The sequence below is a fragment of the Monodon monoceros genome, unplaced genomic scaffold (genome assembly GCF_005190385.1).
Source record: "Monodon monoceros isolate NGI ecotype Baffin Bay Population unplaced genomic scaffold, NGI_Narwhal_1 Super_Scaffold_1, whole genome shotgun sequence".
In the NCBI taxonomy this organism is placed as follows: domain Eukaryota; kingdom Metazoa; phylum Chordata; class Mammalia; order Artiodactyla; family Monodontidae; genus Monodon; species Monodon monoceros.
In genome coordinates, this window is record NW_021703765.1 from 80,501,866 (window position 1) to 80,524,091 (window position 22,226).

The window sequence follows — 22,226 nt, forward strand, 5'->3', positions numbered from 1 at the left end:
GGGGCCGGGCGCGCCGGCGGACCGGCCTGACAGCTCTACGCCGCGGCGCCGCCGTGCCCCGCGCGCCCCAGCGGCCGCTGCTGCCCGTGCGCGCCGGGCCCGCCTCGCATTCCCTCACTCGGCGGCAGGCCTGCGCCTCCGTCAGGCCACGCGGGGAGCCGCCCGCCGCCTCCGCCCGCCCCGAGGGCCGGCCTCCGCCCGGAGCAACCCGGCAAACTTGGTGGCCCCGCTCCGGCGCCGGGCGTGCTGTCGCCCCGGCGACCCCCGAAAGCCTGGGGCTCGCTACCGCGCGGGAGGCCCCGGGCGCTGGACCTGGCCCACGACCTCTCGGCCCTTTTAACACCATCGGCCTCGCCTGTCGGGAGACTCGCGAACAGTAAGAGGGGAAGGGAACGAGCAGATCTGCAGAAATTGGAAAAAAAATAAACAAAAAAATCAAGTCCTTCGGGAGTAAAATGACAAATCAAGGGGAGCGAACTGCGGAAGACTTCGGAAGGCATTTGGAATGTGTGGACAAACCAAAGGTAGTTAATTGAAGTCCAAACCTTGATGCCGGGTACTTGCATCAGTTACCGACCCGATTTTTAGAAATAGGCATCAAGGAGTTCTCTCCTCAGGATCCCAAATATGGTCTGGACCAAAAAATGAAAATGCTCTTTGGTCATCAGAAGTCGTGGGAGTAATAGTAGCCAGAGGGTAAGTTCTAGTCCCTGACCTCAAGGAACTGGCAGAGGATCAGAAAGAGCTTCATCTTGATGTTCCCTCCCGACTGGACGCTCCAGTTGGACCAAGAGGGTACTGAGTGAAATTTAAAGGCAATCATAAAGCGTATATTTAGACTGAGCAAGGATGGCCTTGTTTGTCAAGATCTGAAGTAACTGAATTAAACAGGGCACACCCAAAACCTATGGGTAGTTTCCCTATCACTAAGTATTATAAGGTCGAGAGGAGCGGGGGAGCGCCTTCCCCTGGAAGGGCAAGGTCAAGCTCAAGTTAAAGCGCTCCAAGATGACTTCAGATCAAGTGAGAGAGAGAACAACCCTGACCAAAGGCTGTCCCATCTCCTTGGACACTGAACGGGCCAGGTGAGCCGCCGTAACACAGCTTGCCTCAAAACGCCTGCCTCATGACCACACGGAGACAAGTGAAGGGGTCCCCATAAACACTAAACCCTCAACTCCTTCCCTCCACCAAGGGGTGCCCTAAGACCCATTAAAGGTTTTCAGCCCCAGTGCTGTTCTGAGTCGGCCAGGGGTTGAGTCATCCTCTGTCTCCTGTACAACCATCCTCCTTGCCTGAGGACCCGTGGAAACCGGATTGGATGACACACCCTTTTGCTGCTACTTCTCCCTGTACTTGTGCTTTAACCTAATAATAAAAGTAAAAAGAAAAAAAAAAAAAGGGTTTCAGAGCATACAGATCTCCAGAGTGAGGCTCTGCCTGTAGGCCAGTCGGAACGGAGCACCTGGACGGCTGCCACCGTAACCCTAAAATGACTGCCCTCAGACCAGTAACGCGGAAGACTTAACACCATTGAAAACCAGATCCCACAGTTAGGCGGTAGGAATAAATACACTAATATCACAATTATTTGTATGCACAAATATTTATTAAGTGCCTGTATTCAAGAATGAAGAGGAGATGGTCCCTGCTCTCATGGAGCTTACAATTTCATTACTCCAGCATTTGACTAGATTTAAAAACTGCAACAAGCACTGGTCTTTGTCTAATGTCAGCAGCACTATAGGAAGCAAATTTCTCACATTATATTGGTCACTGTTACAGTGAAATTGTGAATAAAACATTATCTTTGAAGTCTGTAGTCACAGCGATGACATGACATATAATGTCCAGCAAATGCAAATTTATGGCTTGATTCCTCCTATTTGAGAGGGGTCTGCTGAAATAAAACACAAATCAAAAGGGGAAGGCTTAACAAACAGGTCCTAAGAATACTGGTGTAGTTTAATATAGTATTAAACTGCCACAGAACTCTTGGCAAGGCAGGAAATTATCTCCTGCAAAATCTGTGCAATATAATTGGTTTAATTAGACCTGCAAATCTCATAACCATGTACAATCACTTATGATGGGTAAATACGATTTACCTTTATGATTCCTAAAGGGCTCTAGATATGTATTTATTTTTTAAAAAGCTGCTTAGAGATTCACAGCACAAATGGCACATTAAAATTTAGTGAAAACTGCTTTTGAGATATCTAAAAATTAAAATGACAAAAATGTCTAACTTTTCTACATTTATAAGTACAGAGTTCAGAATTCAAATAGCATTCAGCAAAACACCTGGCTTTTCTGAGTTAAAAAGGGGAACAAATTTTGGTTGCTTATCAAACTCCAAAAGCAAATCATAATCTTCATATAGATCTTCCAAACGTTCAGTGGCAGCCACTTCCTTCATGTGCTCCTGTGTCACAGGCCAGCACCTTTAGAAGTCTAATTATGGAACACTCAAAGGTGCAATTATTTTGATTACATTGGCAATACTTTTTTTTTTGGTAAAACAGCCTATATCAAATAACCCCCAAATCATCTACTTTACTTAAGATCACAGGGCTTCTGAACTTACACTAGCCAAGTTATCAATTACTCATTAAAAAAAGCACACCATTTAAACTCTAAATGAGCCCAGCTCACTTAAACTCTAAGAAAGCTCATTTTTTGCAAAAAGATGGAGAGAACAGCTTAGACCACCTAACAAATGTCAACCAACTCAAGGCAGTTTTTAAGTCAATTGCTGGGGACACAGTCTACTTTTCTAAGAAAGCACTGAAATCGCTACTTCAAAAGCCTATTTAATAACCCAGAATGAATCAGAAATGTACTGTTTATTGAAAACTTACTAGACACCAGGCACTTTACATAAGCTCTCACAATGGAAGGCAGCTTCTTATCTTTACTTGGAGGAAGGCGGCCCTGAGCAGGGTGTGACCCAGGTCTGTCTGGCTCGCCTGTCCCCTGCCCAGCTGCTACAGTCCTAGCGCTGCCTAGTAGCTACATCTACTTGGGACCCTCGAAGGACAGAGGACATTCCCCCCACCTCAGGAGGCTTTTCAGGGAAAGGAAGGGGGTAGATCCAGGGGAAAGGAGAGCAGTAACTCTACTTGCATTTTAAAAGGCACTTCCCAGAAGTGGAAGATTCACTTAGGTTTTTCACTAACTGCAGCTCAGCCCCAGACACAGCAACAACAGGTGCTTTTTAAGCTTGCCACCTCTCCAGCTTTCAGGTTATTTTTAACTGGAGTATTTGTACGTTAAGCATTACCAAAGGGAAAGACGGCTGAAAGGATTTTCCTTGGTGTCCCTCTTCACAGCTACGAAGAAAAAAATTTTTTTTCTTAATTTTAAATAAGTGACTGATACTTCCAATCTATTACACACGTCACAAATCAAAGCATATGTTTCCTGAGAGGTACAGAAGACATCTTAATGGGGCTTAAGATTGGAATAAGACTACGAAGAAGATAACTCCCTGACAAGAGAAAATGCTCATCTCTTCTGAAATGGCCATTTCCTATTCTTAAGAATGTAACAGACTTTACAATACAAGTCGGGAACAATGAAACATCCTAATAATTTTCAAGTTAGTTTTTAATGTCATGTATAGGAACACATTAAAGGGAGTATCATCGGTAAAGTCGATCCCTTTATTAAGTCTTGACACAAGCTCTCCTGGAACTTGATTAAAAAGAGCGTTTTCTTCACTGTAACTAGGAGATTAAAACGAAAAGACCAGGAAAGACACCAAGAATAAGGCACTTGGTTCTGCTGATGAGTAACTCTGGAGGTCTCCACCAGGTTGCAGGAGTTGGAAGCAAAGGGTTGATTCACGGACAGGAAGGAGCAAGAGAGGCCGCCGTCAGGCGACCCCCGCTTGCTGGGAACCCCTGAGCTGAGCAGGGAGGCTGCAGGCACCAGGCCCGAGCTCAGGCAGGGGAAGCTCCAGTGAAGGGTGCTCAGAGATAAATTATCTGAGATCCCTGCTCGAAGGCATACATATACCCTAATGGAATAACGGGTGGCTTGGCTCAATATAACTACATGCTCTCAAGAGCCACAGAAGAAGGAGAAAAAGCTCAAAAGTAAACCAAACTGTAAAACCGGAATCAGTGGGAATCAATGGTGAAAGTTTGGAATGAGTCTGTTTGTCAACACATACCAAGCTTGAATATGTGGGCACTGGGTTCTGACTGGCCACCAAAAAGTGGGCAGCTAAGCAGCCTGGACCTGACCAGAAGTCAGGACCTCTACCTGCTACGCTCCCGATCAGAGCACAGCTTCCTGCCCACGTGCTACTTCTGAGAGCCAGGAGGCATTGCCAAGGCAGTGCGCTGGAGCCCTCCAGCAAGGCCACGCGAAAGGCACCGAGCTCTATCTAGACACGTTCCCTGTCCAGTAACAAGCAGGGAAGGTTGCTCTCATCTCAACCTACTGTTCTTACAGCAGCTACTATGGGAGTATTTATTTCTCTTTTTGGCGGGGTCGGGGTGGGGGTGGGGGTGGGGGTGGGGAGAGGGGTTAAAAATGTCTTCATGACGATCCGACAGCTGAGGCCATGTACACTGAGGAAACTGGGGTTGCTCTTACAACCTGAGTGGTGGCCTATATTTCCATCAAAGCTTTATCACCTCATTGTCAAGGGCGGGACACAAATTACGTTCAGAATGATGGGCAGAAAGCTACAACTCCCCAGTTGTTAAACTTTTCTGAAAAGTACTACATCTATCACAAAATTAGAGAATTACATCTCTATCATTTTTCTTTCTTACAAATAATGAAGTTTAAGGGAAACAAAATGAGATATTCTTACTTTCAAAGCTTTCCAATATTCCACTATTTCCAATATTTCCATTATTAACTATTCCAATATTCACTCTAAGACACGGTTCAAACACGAATTACATTTTTACTATTTTTAAAAAACTTCAACACAACTAAATCCAGGGTATGCTGTTTTTTGGGGTTTTTTTGTTTTTTTTTTTTTTGCATTCAGCATGTATTACTCTATCATTACGGAAGCTGTCCTTAAGCATTTATTTAAAAAAAAAAGAATCATATTCACAACGTAGAACAAGTTTATAAAATTGGTGTGCAAAGTTAATGGTAAAAGGATAACACTATTTGTTCAGAAACAAAGCTGTCTCCCCTATTTACATTTCCTTATTCTTGATATAAATTGGATATATATACTATTTAAAAATAATACTTTTTAAATAGTAAAATATACAAGAGATTCCTGAGCATAACAAAAATATCTTGAAAATATGTGGCCATTTGAAGTATAAAATAGCAAGTGTAAAGAAGAGCATGATTGTAAAACTACTGAGTGAAAGCTTATAAACAGTACAAAATAGTTTGCCTTTTCTGAGTGCATAATTACACATTAGTGCAAACAAAACTGCCTCAACGTTTAATGGCTACAAATCTCAAAGATTTGCAGAGGTGCGCAAAACATGAAATTTCTTTAATGTCATACGAACTGAACCCAGCTCTCGATTAATCTTCTCCAAGCGATCTTCCAAGGCTTCCTGGGTGAAAATCATGGAAAAAACTTAATTAGAATTCTACATCAAGTTCACCGATTCTATAATTACCACCAAAATGACTTTTCTTTCAGCAAAAAGTAAACATCAAAATTACAATCATTTTGGTTTTTATACAAATCGTCATTTACATTATTTCTTTTAAACGAAACATAAATCCACTTTTCAACCATTCAAGATAACTGCTTATCTTTAAATAGAAGGAGAGAATTATTTGACTCTGTTGAACTGAGAACAGTACAAGAGGAACCTAGAACGTTCTTCACACATTTTGCCAGAAGAAATGGACACATCTGACTGGTGCCGTATCCCACTTACAAGTATATCAAATAACTTTCTTCTGACAAAAATTTCTAGGTTAAAAAAGAGGAAAAACGCTGGAGGAGACTCTTCCAAGAAACAAGATATTTCACAATGAGTCAGTGTAACAAATGCTATTTTTAAATAAATAGTACTACTGTGAAATAGTACCTGGAATATATATTCATCATTTTAGATACTTTATTAGCTATTAACTCCAATGGTATCCTGAAATAAAACTTAAAAATTTTCTCTTCAACAACTTTAAATTGTAAAAAAAATTACACATTCATTTTGGAATTTTTAGAAGACAGACGAGCAAGAAGCAACAAATAACCACTGTTCCCCTTTCCGGTTGTTTTCTGCAGATAGGAACACCAGTTTCAAGAAAAATAAAATCAGAATCAAACTCTGCTTCAGAATGTTTTTCAATTTAACTTTTCTTGTTATGGAATATACTTTATGACATCATTGTAAATTAATGTGCAATATTCCATCAGATACACCATATTTAATTAAGAACCTTTTAGTTGAAATTTAGGTTGCTTCTAATTTCATATATCACAAATAATGCTGCAATACATATTCTGAAACATACCTCTACACACACCTATAAATACTGCCTTAGGAATCATTCCCAAAAGTAAAAATGCAAGGTTCAAAGAAATGTAAAATTTTAAAGCTTTGGATACATGTCAAGCTGAACTCCAGAAAGTCTGTGACGCTTTCTCCTTCCACTCGCGTGTACAAGGATAAGCTTTTCCCTAGCCCAGGTTCTGGTGGTTTTTTGTTTTGTTTTTTTTTTTTAAATACCTGCCAATGTGATAGTTTAAAAATCATGCTTTTGTTTAAATGTGTGGGATTTTTTTACTCATTGGTGAGGCCAAGCATTTTTCAATATTTTTTGCCCAATTTTACCTTTTTTACGTATGAATCATACACAAGCATCCTCAGCCCTTTTTTGCTGCCATTTGTCTTCCTACTGGATTGAAATAGCTTTGACATACATGAACAGAACCTAGGGCCCTCTAAGTCTTATTTTAAGAGCTTATCATCATTATGTAAAAAAATATATTAAACAAAAGTTTCAGATACATTTAGAATTAGAGTATGAACAAGTTTTCCTTCTACTTTCCCAGAAAACTGTTTTATTTTATTTATTTATTTGTTTGTTTGTTTGTTTGTTTTTTTTGGCTGCACCTCGCGGCATGTGGGATATCTTAGTACCCCAACCAGTGATCGAACCTGCACCCCCTGCATTGGAAGCACGGAGTCTTAACCACTGGACTGCCAGGGAAGTCCCCCCAGTAAACTATTTTAAAACGAATTTCATGTGTTGACTTTTACAAATTATTGAATAAAAACGTTCAGAACAACAGAAAAAATGAAAGAAAGTCAGAAAAAAAGAGAAGGATACAGGCCCTAGAAAAAGACCTCTGCTATTTTCTGTGTGTCTTTCTCACAGATCAATCTGAAACTGAACTTTTCCTGACATTAAGGCACTGAAAAGCCAAAGCTTGCAGTTATATAAGAGACATATCATTGCTGTTATGTTTAAAATGTTACAAAAAGAGATTTAAAATGTTCCATGGTTTCATGCATTTTAATTCTCTTTGAAAAGCAACTAAAAAAAATGTACACGGCCCACTTCGCCTGCACCATCTCCTGCTCAATAATGGAATCACACCTCTCTTTTTAACCTCACATCTATTCCAGTTGCAAAGTACCACTGTTTTATATGTCTACTAAATGGAAAGGGGTTCAGAAATAAATTGCAGATTGGGGAGGAAAAAACAAACACAAAAAAGGGAGATTTAATGTGAGAGCCTTAAAAATGTAAAATCTGTTAATAGACATATTGCCATTTGCTCCCAAGTTAGTTTCTTGAAAACATGATGGCATGAACACCTTTTTCTTAGAAGTATAAAGGTAAAATCACTTTTTGTTCCTGAAAGCTAGCATGCAGTTATAAAATATGCTATCATCCAAACACTTCCTGTAAAGGCTAAAAGTTCTGATCGACTGTTTCAGTGTGCCTAAAAACTGTGATATTAAAAAATCATCGAGGGCTTCCCTGGTGGCACAGTGGTTGAGAGTCTGCCTGCCGATGCAGGGGATACGGGTTCGTGCCCCGGTCCGGGAGGATCCCACATGCTGCGGAGCGGCTGGGCCCGTGAGCCATGGCCGCTGAGCCTGCGCGTCCGGAGCCTGTGCTCCGCAACGGGAGAGGCCACAGCAGTGAGAGGCCCGCGTACCGCAAAAAAAAAAAAAAAAAAAATCCTCGTGGTTAAATGGAGCACTGACTAGCACCAAGCCTCCAAAGCAGACTCAGGGCAAGACACTTCACCTGATTCAACCTTGTCTGCAGAGTGATTCGTCCTCCAGTAGAAGGCATTCGGCTTAGTGCTGCCTCAATCTGTTAACACAAAAAAATGTTTAAATAAAAATAGGAGAATTCTAATTAGTGGCAGGGAGGTTTATAACAGAATGGAAAGAAAAGACTTCAGCCTAGTACTTTCTCGTCCATCTCGACTTCGCATAAGTCCCCTCTGTCACAATTAGTAACAACAGCTTGGCTCACACACGTTTCTAGTGCAGCTCTGTGTGGCATCCACAGTAACTTCCTGGGTTGGACTCAATAATTCCCTCCTGACTCTTCCTCAGACGTAACATTAAGTGCAGACAAAGATTTAAGACATTTTTTTACGTTTGTTTTTACCTGGTCTTTTTCTTTTGTAAGTTCATCAAAAAACCGTTCCGTTTCAGCTAGGGTCCTAATTTTTGCTGTATACTCAAAATCATTACCCTGTGGTGGTACGTAGGCAGGCTTACACTGTTCATAGCTAACTGATTTATTCTTCTCCCAGGCTGATCTCACAGAGACTTTCTTCACTCCACTTGGCAACGGTTCGGGGGAAGAGCTATGATTAACATGGATGTCAGTGGTTTTTTCTGAGTATTTTTTTTCTGTCAGAGAGAAAAGAAGTTTCTTTTATTTCTTATCAGCTCTTCTAACAGAGCATGTACATACTAAATATGTTACCCAACTTCACGTTCTGGAAATGGCTGCTACACGGCCAAAAAAAATGTAATGAAAAGAGATACATAATGAATCATATATACTCAGTTTTTTTCTCCACAGAATTCTAAAAGCCCTGCCCTCAGTTTGACAATCTTCACAACTTCCCTAAATAAACTTAAAGCAAAAAAAAAGTTTAAAAACTAAACAACACATTTAGTGGACATATACCAACATTACAGAGTTAGTATTTTAAGGGCCTACCCAAGTGATTTCACATACATTACCTTATAACTTTATAAGATAAATGAGAAAAAGAAACTTAAAATATAAATGAGAAAAAGAAGGTTACAGAATATAAGTTACAGAATATAAAAAACTGAACAGTATGGCCCTGGTAATTAAAGATTAACATCCCCTGTACCTCGGTTTCCCAACTTTCCAATGAGGATAACAACACTGACACAATATGAGTGTCACAAATGCTTATTTTTAGAGGCCGTTGGGTAAAAAAAGATTTAAGTGCAGGATATAATGACACTTAGAACCTTGAAAAGATACCAGAAACTCACAAAATGAAAGACTAAAACCATAACTGATAATTTTTTAAGGAAAAGGTACCTTCTGAGTCATCTAGAGGAAGAAACTGGAGTTGTTTCCTTGGATTGGGACGTTGTACTGTAGACACAGGAACAGTATCTAAATCATCCAAAAGTATATCAAATCTATTGAATGAAGCAAGTTACTTGTGAGAAAAAAAGTGTTAACTGATGTTCCCTATCTCCACTAGAAAGATGAGCTGGCATCCAGTTAACTTACATATTCACATATCTTTAAAAGAGAAAGGTGGTCATATAATTTTTTAAAACTGAAATTTAATTTATATTTTCTAACACAAAATTATATTTACATACTGGCGACTTAAAGCATTTACCAATACATTATCTCATCCGATCTTTGTAACAACCATATGAAATAAGCAGGTAGGCACTATTACCCCCCGTTTTATAGAAGAGGAAACTGAGGTTCAATGTGCTTCAGTAATTTTCCCCAAGAGCCTGACAGAGCTGGGCCACCAGCTCTCATGTCTTAGGAGTCAGTGGCCCTCCCACCACAGCACACACTCCCAACCACACTTCAGAGAGAACTTCCTCAGGAGCACAGGTAAACTTGTGTTTAGTGCCAGGGCCATACCAGGACAGCCCACTTTCTTGTACAAATGGCCCCCAATTCTCCCTGTATCTTATACCTTTTCAGGAAAACAAAGAATTATCATTCTATATCCAAAAGCTGGAAGAGGTTCTGAGGCAGTATTTAAATTTTATAGTAGCCAATTTACACACTTAAAAACTGTTTTCACGTATTACAGTACTTTTTTATTTTTAGTATGACATTTATTTAAATGATTTAAATCCACAGAATCCCCATTAACAACTGAAAAATTAGTGACAGCTAGAGGCATAAGTTGACATTTAAAAAAAATCAATACTATATATATTTTATTCACCAATTTTAGAGAACTTACCGAATCGGGCTGCTTTCATTTTTGCTAAGTAGATGACTAAATCCTGGGGACAAATTTTCTTTAGGGGATCGCTTTGGACTATAAGCCACAGTCACTGGTGTTAACATAATCTCTCTTTTTGCTACAAAGGAAAACGAAGAGGAGACAGTCTGTTCCTTCTATGTATGTGCTAGGTTGGCAGAGCATAGCTTCTTTTCCAGTACCTTATTTCTAACTAAGAATACATTTTCATTGTAAAACTTTTTCAAAGATAAATAAGAGTATACAAAGTAAAAACAGTTCATAACCCTAACATCTAGAGGAAACCACTGGTAAGATTTTAGTGTATCAGACTGTAGTTGCAGCGCTCTGACTCAAAACTGGTTTTTCAGGATTTTAGAAGTCGACTGGAAATAAGATGGAAACACCAGTGCACTAGTGAACATTCCTAATAACACAGTCATACACGAATCTCTTCAGCAGTTATGGAAATGGAAATTAAGGATACAGAGGCCCAATGCTTAACTTTAAGACCATACTTATAATTGGCTAAAGAAAAAGGTGACTAATGCTGAGTAACCTTAGGTAAATATATGGAAAAAAACATCATTTTCAGGCTAGCTTAATTTTAGAGGCCGTTGGGTAGCTTAATTTGTTTGAACTACTGTTTAATTAGATAGTTGTCAAAATATCTAGTTGAGTTTGTCTCAAAAACTGTGAAGTGGTATTAGTTGCAAAACATTTGCGGGACACACTCAAAAATCTCACTTTGATAAACGGTGAGAATTTCTTCAGTTATAGTCATAGTAACTGTGCAATCAGATGGTGTTATTGAACAAGATGGTATTTAGGGATTCTGTGTTCAGAGCACTGTACTAGGTGCTAGGAAGAGTGTAAGGGACACAGAAAGCATCAAACAGCGTGTATGGCTCAGATGCCACTCTTCCAAGCCCAAGAGACATAAACCTCTAACTCTTACTTGGAGTACTTGATTTACGATTTGAAGGTGGTAAAGATGACGATCTCTGTGAAGCAGAATTAAATCTCTTTTGTCTTTGCTGGGCACCTTTCTCTGGGGACCGACTTGCATTGACTGAAGTGTCAGTTAGCCGAGGAGTCACTAATTCTGTAACAGAAAAATGTAAAAAAATAAAAACAAAAATACAAAACAAACGTAGCTTCAGTTACCTGCTTTTTATTAACAGATGGTTACACCAAGCAAGCAATTCTCCTCACCATCTAGATTATAACGGTTACTTGCAAAATGCACCACATTACAATGCTAAAAAATGCTTGATGAAGAAAAACGTGGGAGTTTTTAATGAATTCATTCTGGTTCTCTGTTTACAACTGGCATTCAAGGTGATTTTTCAAGAGTTTATTTTTAGAAAGCAGGTCACTAATTTACTTACTAGCGGATACTGCTTTGGAAAGGCAATGCCAAAGACGTTAATGACGTAATTAGCAGGCCCAACCAAATAAGCACCAGAGCAAGTACAAGCGCCTGGACCTGTGAAATAAACAGTATTAAACATACTTCTTGTCCTACTGATAGATGCTCAGTAACCAAGAAAGGGAGAGTAGGAAATGTTACATCTCACTTTATGAACACCAAATGCCTGTCGTAACTTTCTGATGTGTGCAAGTAAGACAAATTGATATGGCAAGTTTTCAAATATCCTTAAGAATGCCACGTAAATCTTTAATAATCAGAACATAATATGTCATTTGAAAAGGTACCTATGTGATGACAATGATAAATTAACAACCTGGGGGGGACTTCCCTGGTGGTCCAGTGGTAAAGAATCCACGATCCAATGCAGGGGATGGGGGTTCGATCCCTGGTCGGGGAACTAAGATCCCACATGCTGCGGGGCAACTAAGCCAGCGTGCCACAACTACTGGGCTCACACGGCCTGGAGCCTGAGCGCCACAACTAGAGAGAGAAAACCCGCACGTCACAACCAGAGAGAAGCCCGCGCGCCACAATGAAGAGTCAGCATGTCGCAACAAAAGATCCCACATGCCTCAATGAAGATCCCACGTGTTGCAACTAAGACCCGTCATAGCCAAATTAATTAATTAATTAAAAAAAATTAACAACTAGGGGATTCAACTGTCTGCAATGGGGCCGAAACAGCATAAAAATAAATTTAACTTTTTATTTTATTACTTGAGGCATTTCATTTTAAGAAGGCAATATAATTGGGGGAGAAAGAGATCTATATATCTATATTTCTATCAAACAAGGAATAAAATACTTACTATTTGAGGTATCCTCTTTCTCCGTCTGTGTGCCCCAATTTTTAAATACTTTTTCTTCATCAAGTTCTTTCAAAGCTTTCATGATTGGTGTGTCTGAAGTGTCTCTTTGTTTTTTTATCAATAAACTTGTTGGTGAACTTCCAGGTGAAGGATCCTTTTCCAGAGGAGAATGGTACCTTAAATAATAATTGTAAGACACACGGTGCTATGAACGGAATATTTGTGTCTCCCCAGAATTCTTATGTTGAACGCGATTCTTATGACGAATTCTTGTCCTCACCTTTTGGAGGTGATTAGGTTTTGATGAGATCATGAGGGTAAAGCCCCCAAGCTGGGATTAGTGCCCTTATAAAATAAGGAAGAGACATCTTGATCTCTCCCTACACACATGCACCAAAGAAAGGCCATGTGAGGACAGAACCAGGACCCAACCATGCTGGCACCCTGATCTCAGACTGCCCACCTCCAGAACTGTAGGACATAACTGCTTGTTGCTTAAGCCACCCAGTCAAGGGTAATTTGTTGTAGCAGCCTGAACTAAGATGGTTTACCGGGATTACTAGGGGAATACCATGAGGGTTGACAGTTACTCCACAATGAATACGTATGCTTCACAAGGCAAATCAATAAAATTGAGCCTGTATATAACAGAACAGTGCTTCCCAATCCTTTTCACAGCCTAGAGCATACAGAAATATAATATTTATATGGCACTCTGGAGTAAATGAACGAGGTTGCTCATGGGGGGCTCAGCTATCTGGAGGGTGAGGACCAACCTCTTGTCCGAACTGTAAGCCTGTGCACAGGGCACAGCACTATGCAAGCAGCACAGGTGGAGATAGCTCCTCAAGGCCTACAGGAGGAAAATTTCCGAAAAGCACTAGCCTTTCAAAATAAAGTAAAAATCAGATCCTCAAAATTAAGACATAAAAGGAACAAGGAGATGGTTCTTTACAACTTCCTGAACTTTGAAAGGCTACTGAAATCTCTAAGAAAACCTAACAGTCTCTAAATACGATCTTCGACGGAGCTGTCTCACCCAGCAAGGCAGGTGTCCTCCGGCTGGCTGTCTGCCTTGCTGTCCCGCGTGTCCAGAGGCTGCCCAGTGAAGATGGAATGCTCTGCTCCCGGGATCAGCCACTTCCGCCGGCTGACGTCGGAGCTCGCCAGTGTGCTGTGAGGACGAGAAGTGTTCTCAGGCATTGCACGGTCTGCGCTCCAGTTTAGACTGAGCACATACAGAAAACAACCTGCTCTGAAATATTATCTCCACATTTACACAGGAATTTAAAAACAGCATAAAACAATCTTATTTTAGCTAGATGAACTCTATTTTACAGTTTTCAGCTCCAACTGAATTGTTATTCTTGGTTTCAGAAGAACAGTCAAGATTTAGGTACCGTCACGTGTACCCGGCTCCGAACACCCCGGCCCAGCCCCTCACCGCACTTCACACCCTTTATGCCCTGTCGAGCTCAGGGCCCTGAGGTGAAGCAAGAGCACCTTGCCTGTTCCTCCCAGACCAGCACTGCCAACAGAATTTTCTGTGAAGACAGAAAACACCCTCCATGTGCACAGTACAATACCGTGGCCACCGGCCACATACACACGAGCTCGTAAATGCTTGCAACGCAGCTAGATTTAAACAGCTGTGGTGGCCAGCACTGCTGTACTGAACAGTGTAGTTCTAGACCATGACATTCCTCCCTGTGACTGTGAAGCCCGGCCCGACTGAGGCTCACCCCACCATACACTCCGGTCACTCGAGGCCTCATCCTCTCCACACCGCCTCCTGCCCTCATCCGGCGCGGCCTCCATGCGCACACGGGAGCTGCTCCCAACTCCCGCCGACGACCCGACTCCCTTGTTCAGTTGCCCCTTCAGAGGACGCTCACTGCACGCATCATCCCAGAGAAGGCAGGTCCCTTCAGAAATCACAGCTCCAAAGATGCTCTGGCTCCCGTGCTCGAGCATCCCCATGGCGCTCTCACCGCGAGGCCCACGACCCTGGGCCTCCCCTTCCCTGTGCACCAGCCCCTCCTAGCTGTCGGGCTCCTCTTCACCCCACTCCCACCACCACCCCAGCCCACGCTCCTGGTAACCAGTACTCATTGCCTGGACCCCCTTCCCTGCTCACTTGCCATCGCATCTGACTGGCAGCAAACCTAAGCCTGTCTGACTACAATGAGCTCACTTTCCTTCTGTGTCTGTACTCCTACAGTTGAGCTGTGCTGGACAGAAGCTGCCCAGCTGTGTAGACCGGGGTATCACCACAGAATCACCATCACTATCTCAAGTGGACGCCCAACGCTGGCTGCCAACACATCTTCCCGTAATTAAGGAGCTCCGATTCCCCAATATGACTATCTGACACCCTCTCCGCTCTCCTCAAACCTCTCGCCCCAGCCTTGACTGTCAGGTGATAACCTTGCATCACACTCCAGAGAGAAAATAGAAACCACGGGACAGGAACTCCTGTCTTCCTCTCTCTGCTTCCTTTCACAACCAAACTTTTTAAGAGTTGCCTCTTTTATCTATCAGTATTTTCATTTCAGCTCCCAGTCACTCCTTTTCCCCTCAATTTTTAAATTAAGAATCATTTCAAACATTCTTAGAAAATTACAAAGAGTACTATAACAAGCACTTGCCCATACTTAGTTTTAATAAATGCTAACATCTTTACCATATGTGTTTTTAATTGTAAGACATAAATAGCATATATATGGTTGTTTGCATTTTAAAAATTACATAAAGGGCATAATGTATGCATCCTTTTAATGCTGCTTTTTCTACTCAACATTATGTTTGAGACTTACCCATGTTAATATCTACAGCTCTACCATTTTAATAGTTTATCCACAGTATGACTGCATCACAAGTCATTTATCCTTTCTCCTGTTGGTGGATGTTTAGTTTCTAATGTATCACCTTTCAACAATGCTCTAATGAACATATGTCAGAATTTCTCCAAGATAAACACCTTAAACGAGAACTGTGGAATTTGGGGTGTGCTCACCTCCAGTCTTACTGGATACTGACAAATCACTCTCCAGATGCGCTGTACCAATTTTCAGTCAAACCAGTAGTTTGAGAGTTCCCGTTTCTTCATATTTTTGTGAAATTTTACAGTGACTGGCCTGTCTGATGGTGTGAGTGGTATCCCATTACTGTTTTCATTTGCAACTTTCTGATTATTAGTGAAATGAGCATCTTTTCATTTTCATTAGCCATTTAGGTTTCTTTTTCTGTGAACAGCTTGTTCATATTTTTTATCACTTTTTTATCGAGGAGGTTCTCTTTTTTTTTTGATTTGTAGAAGTCCTTTATATTCTGGATACTAATCCTTTATTGGTTCCTGTTCACTTAAAAAATGTAGGACTTCCCTGATGGCGCAGTGGTTAAGAATCCGCCTGCCAATGCAGGGAACACGGGTTCAAGCCCTGGTCCAGGAAGATCCCACATGCCACAGAGCAACTAAGCCCGTGCGCCACAACTACTGAGCCTGCACTCTAGAGGTCTCTCGCCTAGAGCTCGTGCTCCGCAACGAGAAGCCACCGCAATGAGAAGCTCGCACACCACAACGAAGCGTAGCCCCTGCTCACCACAACTAGAGAAAGCCTGCGTGAAGCAACGAAAACCCAACGCAGCTAAAAATAAATAAATAAAATTTTTTAAAAAATGTAAAATAGTTCAAGCATGAAGACATCCAGATAATACTCAGGCACCAACCAACCCGCTTTATAAAATCTTGATTCGCTGCTGTCTATCCTTTAGAATTCTATGGAGCGGAACAATACAGATACAACTGAAGTCCCCTGTGTACCTTTCCAACCTCATTCTTCCCCAAAGCAACCGTTCATGCTAAATTTGTGTTCAGCAATCCCATGAGTGCTTTTACACCTTTACTCCATCTGTATGACCCGTAAGATCTGCAGAGCTGATTTACATGCTAAAGTCGATATAACTAGTACCCAATTTCTTCTGCAACTAGTTTTTTGTTGTGTTCCATATTATGTTCTTAAGATTAAACCATGTTGACAGGCTAGTTATGGGGTTGGCAACTGTGAGTAAAGAGCCAGACGATAAATATTTTAGGTATTATGGGCCAGATAGTCTCTGTCACAACTACTCAACTTTGTCACTGCAGCACAAAGCACCTATAGACTATACATAAATGAATAAGCTTAGGTATGTTCCAATAAAACTTTATTTCTGGACACTGAAAGCTGAATTTCATATAGTTTTCAGGTGTCATGAAATATTATTCTTTGATTTTTTTTTCCAAACATTTAAAAACAAAAACCATTCTTTGCTCACAGGCCTTACAAAAACAGGTGGTATGGGAATTCCCTGGCAGTCCAGTGGTTAGGACTCCGCGATTTCACTGCCGTGGGCCCGGGTTCAACCCCTGGTCAGGGAACTAAGATCCTGCAAGCCGTACAGCCCAGAGCAAAAAAAAAAAAACACAGGCAGTAGGCTAGATTTGGCTGGGGAGCTGTAGTTTGCCAACCACCAATCTAGTCTGTGCACTGTCATGCTGAGCAGTGTTATGCATAAATGTATCACAATATACTGACATTCAGGCTGTTAGACATCTAGGTTGTGTTCATTCACTCTTCAATACATTCACCGCTGCCTTCCGCTTCGATCACTCCGTGCCAACTGCTCTCCAGGTCATCAGGAACCTCCAGCTTACAAATCCAACAGACCCTCATTCCTCATCTCACTGGCTCTCTTAACAGCTGCTTCAGTCTTTCTCCTGGTTTCCAGCAGCTCTTTCTCAGGTTCCTTTGCCAGCTCCTTCTCTACCCAACACCAAAACACTGGGGTTCTTCAGAGCTTTGTCCTGGGCTTGCTTCTCACTAAACAGACGCATCCATCCAATAGCTGTAAGCCCTATCTAGAAAGACGACTCCAATATTTATAACTCCAGCCTTACTTCTGCACTCCAAACGGAAAGTTATCATCACCTGCTTGACTTCCACTCGGAATTTACATGAATCTCAAACTAAAATCTTCAAGACGTAAATTCTGGTCTTTACCCCATGGTCTGCTCTTCCCATCGCCTCCCTGGTTCAATGCTACACCTTTAGCTGTTCAAGACAGAAACAAAGGACTGACCTGACGCCTCCCTTTCTTACCTTGCCATCCAATTCATCCAGAATCTTCTCAAATCCTTCTCGTCTGTCCATTTCTATGGCCACCACCCAGCTAGCACCATCTCTCTCCTAGCCATGCAATAGCCTAATTAGTCTCTCTGCTGCTACTCTTTTCCCCTCCTCGTGGCAGGTGCATTAAAAAATAGAAATCAGGTGACACAATTTTACTATATAAAACCCGGGCTTCCCTGGTGGCGCAGTGTTTGAGAGTCCACCTGCCGATGCAGGGGACACGGGTTCATGCTCCGGTCTGGGAAGATTCCACATGCCGCGGAGCGGCTGGGCCCGTAAGCCATGGTCGCTGAGCCAGCGCGTCCGGAGCCTGTGCTCCGCATCGGGAGAGGCCACATCAGTGAGAGGCCCGCGTGCCGCAAAAAAACAAAACAAAACAAAACAAAAACCTGTCAAAGGTGTCCCAATGGACTTACAGTAAAATCCAAACCCTTGACCCTGGCTTAGAAAGCTATGTATGATGGGTCTGTGATTTTATCTGGGGCTCCTTTGTCCCTTGCTGGGAACAGTCAGGCCACATGAGCCTCCTCTGGGTTCTTTAAACATAAGACTAAGCGCTTTCCTACCTCAGGACTCAGCAAGAGCACTGTCTCTGCCTGGAACACCCCTCCCTCCACACCTCCCACCTGAACGACTCTGCATGTCTTCCCTCTCCACTAACGCGTCCCTCCACAGAAAGGCCCCTCCCTGACTCCAACTTTAGCCCTCCTTTTTGTTCAATCTCAAATGTCCAATTTCAGTTATTTACATTATCTTACCTTTCAATAATTCATTATGTCCTACTAATATTAATTAGTAAAGATCTAGAAAAAGTTTCTCATTTGACAATTACAACTTAGGTTAACATCTGCAAGTTAATCTTTTTCTGATAAAACATCAATATTAGGAAGTTATGACCTACTCATTTAATACTCTTTATTTACATCAAAATCACAATAAAAACAATTCTAATATGAAAAAAACTTACTGTGTAAATGAATCATCAAGATAATGCTCTTAGATTATAACAAAGCTAATTTGGAAAAACTAAAAAGAAAAATCCACACAACCTAATGCAGATCCATCTTCATAATTCTTTCCATTAACATGGGAATAAAATTTCTGGAAGTTTAGGGCTAAAAGACCTTTTGAGATGTTCTAACCCAATGTCCTTGTTTTTACAGATGATAAAGCTGAGCTCCAAAAAATGAAGTGATCTGCCTAAGGTCACACAGCTGGGCAGAGTCAAAAACAAATAAAACATCCCAGTTCTCGTCACTCCCAATCTGACTCTACATTACCTTTCGGCAAATGCCTCTGCATATGAGCTTTCACAATATCTAACCGTTAGATGTTTTCACGCATCAGGTTCTGTGATGACATTTAACTGTGTCTTCCTCACGATTTAGACAGATGAGTGTCTCAATTCAATTACAGGGTACGCCTATTACTAGCTTTACAGAGAGATTAAACGAAGTAACTTACTTGGCACGTGAGGGTCTCATAGGAGTTTTAGAATTATGACGAAGACTTAACATATTCTCATGCTCTACTTGCTTGACCTGAGCTTCAAGTTTTGAAATTGTTCTAATTCAAAAGCAATAAGATAAATTAAGTACATTTCAACAAACTTAAAATACAGCTCAACTACAAATTACTTATTTAACAGATACTTCTAGGAAAGGGGTGACAAAAGAGCTGCACATGCATAAACCTTCTTCATAGTAAAAAGCCACATTACACTTTAAAAAGTTGAAAAAAATCAGGGAGAATAAATAGGAAGGCAAATAGAAGAAACTCTACAAAGGAGCATTTCATATGCTACAACTGAAGGAAAAGGGAACAACACATACATTTAATACAGAAAGTAAAAAAAAAATTTAGAAATTTTACTACAGATAAAAACACAGTATAAATTAAATAAAAATAAAATAAATTCAGCAATCAAATAAATTGCAATTCTAACATGTTTAATTCTAATACGTATGTATTCGTATGACATATACACGGGTAAGGCTCTCACAAAAGAGGAAGCAGGCTTACCATCCGAAGCAGAGCTATTAAAAAGAACTTCCTGTTCTGAACAACTCTCAACCTATAGGCAGCTCATCTGATTTGTGCTGTGTTCAGAATAAAAGCTTATCTTCAAGCTTACCAAGAGAAAATAAGCACTGTGGCCAGTTAACTGTTTTGCGCATATCTTGGCATTCTTTCTGTCTTTTGAAACTTTGAATATGTCTCCATCTCATCTTTTAAACTTAAATTCTTACCTACTCTGTTGCAAGGAGGGTTTGAGGGAGAAAGCTCTAACAGGGCTAATGTTTATACCAAACGGATAACAAACGATCCCTAGAATTGAACGCTTCACAGAAAAGACTTGAGCAGACAAGAAAGCTAGACTGTTCCTGTTCTTCCCTATGAGAAGTCCTTAAGAGTGCAATAAAATCTCTAAGTCAGGGACATCACTTATCTCCAAATAAAACTACAAAAATATACACTAAAGCCAATTAGAAATATCTAATCATTTGCCATAGGGACCACTTAACGACTGTTCCTTCCCTAAGTAAGCAAATCAGATCATGAATACAGTCCTCAAACCAGGTCTTTAAGAAAGTAAATAACCACAAAATTGGTATGAATGCTATTTTCTTTTTGGAGCACAAAGATAATTCAGTGAATTAGACTACTTCTTAAAATTCTTTTCAACGATTTAATATCACTTAGGTTTTACCTATGCTAAGTAAATACATAATGTTTGGGGACCTGCACACCTTTCAGGCACAGCCACCAATATATTCTAATAATTTAAAACTCTTTGGCTAAAATCAAATGTATTTCCAGGTGAAGGGAAGATGAGGATTAAAATCTAATCTCAAAGTGCTTAAAAATCCCCAAGAAAAGCTTTTCTCATCACTTTTAATATAGACACATATTTAAGGCCTGAAAGAACAGTTAGAGGTATTTGTTTATTAGTTAAGACAATATATTTTACCTTTTCAAATCAGAAATCTGAGTGTGTGCATCAAGCAATTTGTTCTCAGTTTTATTTAATGTATCCTATGAAAATAAAGGAAAAATTCAGACAACTGAAGATAAATATTCAGATGTATTCCTTTTATTTTAAAATGCATAATATAAAACTAATCTAAGACTACACCAGAGAGCTACAAAGAAAATTATGCAGATACTCAGCAAGTATGGCATCAGCCACAGAGCCAATATACATGATTCAAGGGAAAAAAAGAAGAGCAAAATACTGGTTTATACAAATAGCTGTGTGTAAGCCCCCTGTTTAATAAGCAAAGCCTATTATGCTTTGCTTGATTAGAAACAGTGTTAAAATGGACATATTTTAAACACAAACTTGACTAAAACCTCAGTAAATGGCAAAGCGAATACCTGCAATGATGAGATTTCAGATATAACAATTGGCCCCTGAAACCCCAGACATCTTGCCTACCTAGCTATGCAGGCCTTTTCACTAACCTTGAATAATCACAACCCTGCATTTTATGCAACAGAACTACTTGGACCCCACTTACTTATTGTGGGGTTTCAATGAATTCAAATACGTAGATCCCAAACAGAGTTTTAATTAAGAATTTAAACATAATTAACTCAACCCCACAAAAAGCTAATGTTTTGAAAAACAAAACCTTATATTTAAATAGTATTAAATAATTATTTGCATTTGTATGGTATTTTATCCTCTTCTAAAAATTTCATCTCATCTCAAATGCAATAGCCATTCAATAAATATTTGTTAAATTAACAAATTTGTGAGTTAAATGGGCAGATATTTGAAAATAAGGAAACTGACACGAGAGGATAAGTGAGCGGTCTAGTTCAAATAGCCAGATGGGGACAGAGGAGGGGAAGAGAAAGGGAGAAAGGGTTAGATCTCTCGACTTCCAAACTAATGCTTTTGCCCCGACAGGAAGTTCAGAACATGAATGATCAACTGTTACCTTTACTCTTTCGTGTTCTTTTCCAAGGGACTCATACTCTCCTAAAAGCTACAAGGAAAAACAAAGAATTGCACCACAAAATTAAATATTATAATATCAACAGAGGGACAGTCTGTAAAATAACTGCCCTTACTCTTCAAAGCTGCCAGTGTCATGAAAGAAAAAGGTTAACACATTGTTTCAGATTAAAGGCAACTAAAGAGATAAGTGAATAGATCCTGGACTGGGGAAAAAGGTGACATAAAGGAACAATCTGGATATGGACTGCATCAGTATTAGATTTCTTTATTTGGATAATTTTTCTGTGACTATGGATGTATTTCTTAGGAAACACATACCAAAAGTATCTAAGTACAGGGGCTCAACGTCAACAACTTACTCTCAAATGGTTCAAGAAAAAAAAAATATATATATATATGTGTATGTGTGTGAAAAAAAATATATATATGTGACATGATA

At 40.5% G+C, this 22,226-nt stretch overlaps 1 protein-coding gene across 7 annotated transcripts in view; it reads right to left on the minus strand.

The window, feature by feature from the left end:
* Nucleotides 1-1,587: 1,587 nt before the first annotated feature.
* MPHOSPH9 (M-phase phosphoprotein 9) overlaps nt 1,588-22,226 on the minus strand; it is a 54,935-nt gene continuing 34,296 nt past the window's right edge. For 4 of the 7 annotated variants that reach the window (XM_029225620.1, XM_029225617.1, XM_029225624.1 and 1 more), the window contains 11 exons: nt 21,768-21,815; nt 20,792-20,856; nt 19,285-19,386; nt 13,689-13,823; nt 12,650-12,825; nt 11,364-11,510; nt 10,406-10,526; nt 9,502-9,605; nt 8,581-8,828; nt 8,209-8,277; nt 1,588-5,546 (listed from right to left, as the gene is read on the minus strand). In XM_029225620.1, coding sequence (XP_029081453.1) covers nt 5,445-5,546; nt 8,209-8,277; nt 8,581-8,828; nt 9,502-9,605; nt 10,406-10,526; nt 11,364-11,510; nt 12,650-12,825; nt 13,689-13,823; nt 19,285-19,386; nt 20,792-20,856; nt 21,768-21,815 — 1,317 coding nt within the window. In that variant the 3' untranslated portion in view covers nt 1,588-5,444. Of the gene's footprint in view, nt 5,547-8,208; nt 8,278-8,580; nt 8,829-9,501; nt 9,606-10,405; nt 10,527-11,363; nt 11,511-12,649; nt 12,826-13,688; nt 13,824-15,665; nt 16,917-19,284; nt 19,387-20,791; nt 20,857-21,767; nt 21,816-22,226 lie in introns of those variants that run through there. The other 3 variants (XR_003793984.1, XM_029225648.1, XM_029225631.1) reach the window with 3 other exon arrangements.